The sequence below is a fragment of the Chaetura pelagica genome, unplaced genomic scaffold (assembly GCF_000747805.2).
Source record: "Chaetura pelagica isolate M959 unplaced genomic scaffold, ChaPel_1.0 scaffold436, whole genome shotgun sequence".
Taxonomy (NCBI): domain Eukaryota; kingdom Metazoa; phylum Chordata; class Aves; order Apodiformes; family Apodidae; genus Chaetura; species Chaetura pelagica.
In genome coordinates, this window is record NW_009953651.1 from 2,925,400 (window position 1) to 2,931,399 (window position 6,000).

Below are 6,000 nucleotides of genomic sequence, written 5' to 3' on the forward strand. Positions count from 1 at the left end.
CATCACTTTGCTACTTAGAAAGGTGGAGGTGGGCAGGTAGGGATGGTGCTAGTCTAAGGTGGAACTGAATTTACTTTTATCCTGTGTTCTTGGGGAGCAGAAAAGGGGAGATAGGGTGACTGCAAGGATTCTGCTACCTTGCTGTTCACTGAGTTAGTAAATAGCTCAGAAGTCAAGGGTAAGACAATGAGTAATTGCTCAGGAACCCTCAATAGCAGAGGAAGGTTCAATGTTCAACTCATTAGTTAATTATTATTGGCTTATCTGATTACATCCACTTGTCTTTGTAAATAAAGCCATCCCTAGTGCTGGGTCCTCTGGGCCAGAACCAATACACTGCTGAGAGCAGCAATCTGGTGCAACGGGTAAGAAGTAAGTAAACACAGCAGTCACACCCTCAGCTCTTCTCCATCCAGTGCTGATGTGATTCATCTTTCTGCTCGCTGGCACTGATGTCCTCTGGCCTTGCTGATGAGTTCAAAAGCTTTTTTTTTTTCTTTTAAACTACACAGAAGGAAAGAACCAACCTTTGCGTTTACGATGCTGGGGGGAATCGTCAGTAGAATATTCACATTAATGAATTAGTGTTTTTTTATCACCATGACTCATGGTATCTCACAAAATAATCCAAGGACTCCTAAATCACATGTTCTGAACTATGCTGACTACAACCACAGACTAATTTATTATTCAGAGTTTGGATCCTTCCTCCTGCCTGCACACACCTGTCAGTGCTGAAGCAGGCTCTGACACCAGCACTCCACAGCCACTCCCTTCCCAGCTGCTACATTTGAGAACTACTGCACACATTCCTGAGGTGTGCTTTGGGAGACACAGATACCTCTGATGGATCCATGTGAAAAGGTGGATGTACCCTTCCAGCTGAAGATACATCATCAGTCTAGGTTATAGATTTTCAATTACCTGATTCTGTTTAAAGCGAGAAAAGGTGCTGACACTTTGTCAAATACTAGATTCTCCTGCACATCCTCAGGCAAATCTGAATTCTGTTTTTTCTTCCCAAGAAGGTCCACTGTCTCTGCTGTCAGGGGATAGTATCTATCCCCTATCTCTTCAGCTTTGTGGATCTTTTAGGGAAGAGCAGGCAGCAAGAATAAAGGTGCTCTATCTCTGGGTCTCTACTCTTTTGATGGACCACTGTGGTGGACCATTCAGATCTTCCGTTGGGTATTTTGCAGGGCAGCTGAAATGAGTCTTACGCTTCAATTCTGACTAGACAGCAATAACCCAACTAGTATAAAGCTCTAAGCACTGCTTGGAGAACGTGCAGATGGTTTGTGCTTCATGTTAGGAAAGGGACCTGGAGAGCCTCTGAGAAAAAGCACCTTGTTCTCCCCAGGACTCTCACCACATGCCTATCCCACCTCAAGCACTCACAGGATGCCCCGGAGCCAGCTCACTAATCAGCCAGGTAGTTAGAAGCTCGTTCCCATTAGAACTTCAAGTGTTCATCACCTCTATATATCAGTGTGCTTCTCTCTACCTAGCAGCTGCTGCATTGCTAATCCCCAGCTATCCTCCTGGCTGACCATAGCACACCTTGTTTTCTAGATGTGACTACAAAGTTTCCCTCCCTGGCACTCTGGATATTATAGTTTCCTTCACTGGTGCAGCAGGGGCCTAATTCAGCACACTTCTAGCCCTTGCTTCTCAGATCACTCCTGACACCAGGGCTCGAGTCATGTATTTAGCCCAACTCTCACGTGCTACTGCTTTGCTCCCAGGAGTGTTTCTGCCTCCCCTGCAAAATGCCTCATGTCACACAGACGAGCCCATCTGGAGGTCTCTGTACTGAGCTATGCCACATCGACTGCAGTCTTACCTGTAAAAGGAAAATACCTTTTAAAAAGCAGGGCAAGGGGGGTAGGGGGGGAGCTGCAGTGTTTATTTGACAATCACATGCAGTGCTACACAACTCAATCCTCCTACTTGCTCAGCTCCCTTTCTCCCAAATACTGCCAAACAGCTTGTTGCTGCAACATCTGGGAATGAGTCCTTTTATTTAAAACGGCCAACGTAAGTTTCCAAGCCAGGGACTGGTCACTCAGGGGAAGCCAAGAGAAGAGGTGTCAGGCTTCTTCACCCAGTTCACCCTCTCTGCAGCCTGAGGGAAGCAGTACCCATCTGTCCATGGGGCAGGGAGAACCCCGCGGTCTCAGCTCCTGTCCCCGCACGGCACCTTCTGCTACAGAATGTTCTTTGCGATGGCGTTCAGGGTCCTCACTTTGGCCACATCTGCCACCTTTATGGAGTACTCCGGGGCAGAGAAGGATGCCCCCATGGCAACGTTTGGGTTTCTGTCAGGAAAATAATTGGTTACTACATTCAGGTGATACAGATGAGTAAGACACACTATGGAGAACCCACCACTGCCTCCCCTAGTCTCAGCGGTGGCCAAAGAACCTGCTGGTGCCACCCAGACCAAAGATGAGACAATAAGAGAAAGAAGAATAATCTAAAGGCAAGAAATAACATCGTCAACAGAAACCTAGTGCAGACCTGTGGACAAACATAAGCCATTCCTCACTCATTCCTCAGAGGCACATCCCATCAGCTTCCCAAATCCCACACACTCCAGTGTCAAAGGTCTGAGCAAACTGCACCAGAACCTGCCTTCCCAGGTTCCACACAGGTGCACTCACAAGCTGCAGAGCAGCAGTAGCAGAAATGTCCCAGGGATCCACTTACACATGGAGCTTGTGTCCAGATGACGAGCACTGCTGGACTCTTACACTGCAGAACACAGAGCCAGGCATTGTGGTCCCAACCACAAGAGCACAATTAGCACCCAGAAAGCAGTATGAAATTTATGCCTGTTCTACAAACTCACATGCACGTTAATCCAGCTTTCCCCTTGTACAGTTCTGCTACATAAAAATAAACAATCAAGTTACCTGAACTTCATCCCTGAGTCCCGGGCTGAGCGAGCAGAGCAGTGAAACTCTGAAGCTGTGGAGCCTTCCAGAATCCTCTGCAGGTTTCTCTCTGTGATGCCGCCCCCTGGTGAGAAGAATCAGCACATCACACACGGCACAGACAGCACCCAGACCTGGCATCCCCCCAGGACCTACCCCCTAAGGGATAAGTACCATCTACGGAAGCCCTTGGGACAACGGAGATCGAGCCACATGAAAAGAGGCAGGAGAAGCCTCGGCTTGTGTTCTCCCACAGATCTAGGGCTGACCCCAGATCCTCCAGTGAGCAGCAGCTGCCAGAGTTTGCCATCCCCAGCTGGCTGCCTGGCCTTCACTGGTGCCAGGGAGCTGCTCCTCCTAGGGAACTGGCTCAATAAGCCAGATCAGACAGGGCATCCCAGGGCAAGGTGAGGAAGCAGGGACTACCAGACCTGGTACAGGTGATGAAAGAAACATTACCTGGCATCACCACAATTCTGCCCTTTGCCTGAAAGAAGAATAACATGTTAGTGGCATTGCCCAGCACTGCATCCACATGTGCATTTGTGGGGCAGCAAAAACCTTTACCTGCAGCACCTTCAGGAAGCTCACAGATGCCTCCATGACTTACAATTCACATACTCTCACATACCTTTTTTTTACTAGTTATGTTTTGTAAGTAAAAGTGGAAAAGACCCTGCAGTTACACCTATGACAACTTATCACCACTTCCTCTTGCTTCTCTATCCCACCTGGCTGTCTGTAACAGGTTGTCTCCTGGGTTCCTAACAGGAACTGTGAGATTCCAGCAGGGATCCCAGCATTTTGCTGTGTACCTGGGCTAATCACATCAGCTGCTGGAACAAACTCTTACCACCCTCCTCCCAGGCTGTGAGCAAGAACAACCCAACCAGTCTTTGCTGGAGGAGAATCTGGAGTTCAGCCCATGTGGACTTGCAAAAGCAGATTAAGGCCAAGCCAGACAGGGGCAAGTGCTCCCGGACAGAAGTTCCCTTAGGGAAATGAGGGCTACCACAACAGAGCTGCCTCCAGGCAATGCCCGGGAAGCAGCCACAGTAACCCAGGGGAGCACAGGGAACACTCACCTGCTCTGCAAGCCTCTTAATCAAGGACAGCCCTTCCAGCGCTGAGCTGTCACAGCCGCTTGTCAACACTCGCTCAAAGCCCAGAGAAATCAGGGTCTCCAATGCCACCAGAGGGTCGTGCACCATGTCAAAGGCTGAGAAGTCAATAGATCAGCTCAGAAATCACCCAGCTCATCATGCTCAAGCCCTGTCCCCCGGCCAGCTCTGCAGTCAAGGAGACAATGATAGGAAAGACCCTTCTCACAGCTGGCCACCCCTGCTGGGAGCCACAGCTTTTCCAGTACTCCATGAAGTACCCCTGGAAGCAGTGGCACCATCCTCAGCTCCTCAGACACCTTCTCCCCACACAGAACAGTGGCACAGCCCCACTGCCTGGACCCCCTGGGCCCCTCCCCTCCTGGGGGAACAGCACAGCTGCAGCCTGCTCTTGCACAGCATGCAGAGCCTCCCCCCCTCCAAAGCACAACCACAGTACATGAAGCTCAGCTCCTGCTGCCCCACCTGGCTGGTCCCCGCCAGGACCACTCACCTCGGTGAAACGTGACAGGCAGGGGCCGGCACACTGCTGCAAGAAGGAGACATGTGGTCAGACAGAGAACTCCTTGTGCTAGAACCAGAAAAACTCAGGAAATGAAGGAGGGCAAAGGCTTCTCAGGCCATTCCTGGGGAGCTCAGAAGAATCTCATGACTTGCTGGGACCAACACAGCTGCTGCTCTTTGGCCAGGCTCTTTGGTGGGAAAGAGCTTTTCTGCCGTTTGATGAAGCAACAAACCTTTGTTTTTGTCAGTAACAGCAAAATCCCTCATCTCATCTGGATCATGTAGAACCCTCATTCCCACCACAGTTCTCTGTAGGAAGGAAGCAGGGAAGTTGTCTCATCTACCCGGAATAGGGGCAGGATCAGTGCTCTCTGAAAGCAGGAGAGCTGATTTTTGTGATTTCTTTTTCTACCTACAATTTCTGCTCTCAGACTGCAGCAAAAATCACCAGTGGTGCACTATTTACTGGGCAATGCTTATTTATTTTTATTAAAAGAAAAACTACTCTCTTCTGCTCTGGAAACATTCTTTCCAGCAGAACAGCTCATTGGTCTAGTGGAGACAAACCCTGACAAAGATCTGTCTCTTTTGCTGCATTCCCTATGACCCATTCACCTCAGCACCACATTACCAGGGAAAGGCTCAGCCTTCTTTAGCCTTGGCTGTATCTCACAGGAAGAATGTGGAAGAAAATTGTTTCTCTCTACATGTGAGGGGCCTAGACTAACAACTCCCCACTGCAGCTTCAGTAGCCTTTTTATGTTCCCACCTCTCTCTCATCACTTTTGTCTCATTGGATGTGTTAATAGGAAAAAATAAAGATGAGTTGTCAGCTAAGGAAAAGGCCAAAGTCCAGGTGAGACATATCCTAGACACCTGCAGCAGGGACATAAGGAAAAGAACAAAGGGGAAAGAAAATGAAGAAAGGAGGTAATCCAACAGTTTAATCCTCTGGGGCCCCAAAGCAGCTCAGCTGTGCTACTCTTCTTAGGCCCTGCCATCATGTCCCAGGTGGCCTGAAACTCTGTGTCAACTCCCTGGGACAGAGGCCCTCTGTCCTCCCTGGGACAGAGTAGCTGCCCACCTGTCTCCTACGCCAGAGCTGCAGGCAGACGGCAGGGCCAGACACCACCTGCCCAGCCAAGCACCCTGCAGCTCCTGCAGCCCGGGACAGAGCACGGCTGAGCGCAGCGCTGCGCTCCTGACCCCGCACTCACCCAGCAGCGCCGTGCACAGCTCGGTATCAACGCGCCCGTCCTCGGTGAGCGCCCCGAACACCAGCCCGTCCGCCCCGTGCAGCTTGGCCAGGCGGATATCGGCCTTCATCACCTCCACCTCCCGGTCCGAGTACAGGAAGTCGCCGCCGCGAGGCCGGATCATGACGAAGACGGGGACCCGGACGCACTGCTTGACCACCTGCAGGAGCCCTGCGGGCGGGG

The 6,000-nt window shown here is 50.6% G+C and overlaps 1 protein-coding gene across 1 annotated transcript; it reads right to left on the minus strand.

Annotated features, from left to right (window-relative positions):
* Window positions 1–1,886: 1,886 nt before the first annotated feature.
* Window positions 1,887–5,992, minus strand: CUTC (cutC copper transporter). Its single transcript, XM_010000057.1, has 6 exons — window positions 5,779–5,992; window positions 4,551–4,586; window positions 4,022–4,155; window positions 3,396–3,423; window positions 2,916–3,021; window positions 1,887–2,318 (listed from the first exon to the last, which is right to left on the minus strand). Exons 1-6 carry the CDS (start codon window positions 5,939–5,941, stop codon window positions 2,207–2,209), a joined length of 579 nt encoding a protein of 192 aa, XP_009998359.1. The 5' UTR covers window positions 5,942–5,992; the 3' UTR covers window positions 1,887–2,206.
* Between the last annotated feature and the right edge of the window lie 8 nt (window positions 5,993–6,000).

What these genes read in the sequence shown, in the direction of transcription:
- CUTC (XM_010000057.1), bottom strand. Translation starts at nt 5,941, where the DNA reads ATGATCCGGCCTCGCGGCGGCGACTTCCTGTACTCGGACCGGGAGGTG. An exon ending in GCCTGTCACGTTTCACCGAG is followed by an intron (nt 4,156 to 4,550) that starts GTGAGTGGTCCT and finishes TTGACTTCTCAG; the next exon opens with CCTTTGACATGGTGCACGAC. An exon ending in GACTCAGGGATGAAGTTCAG is followed by an intron (nt 2,319 to 2,915) that starts GTAACTTGATTG and finishes TTTTCCTGACAG; the next exon opens with AAACCCAAACGTTGCCATGG.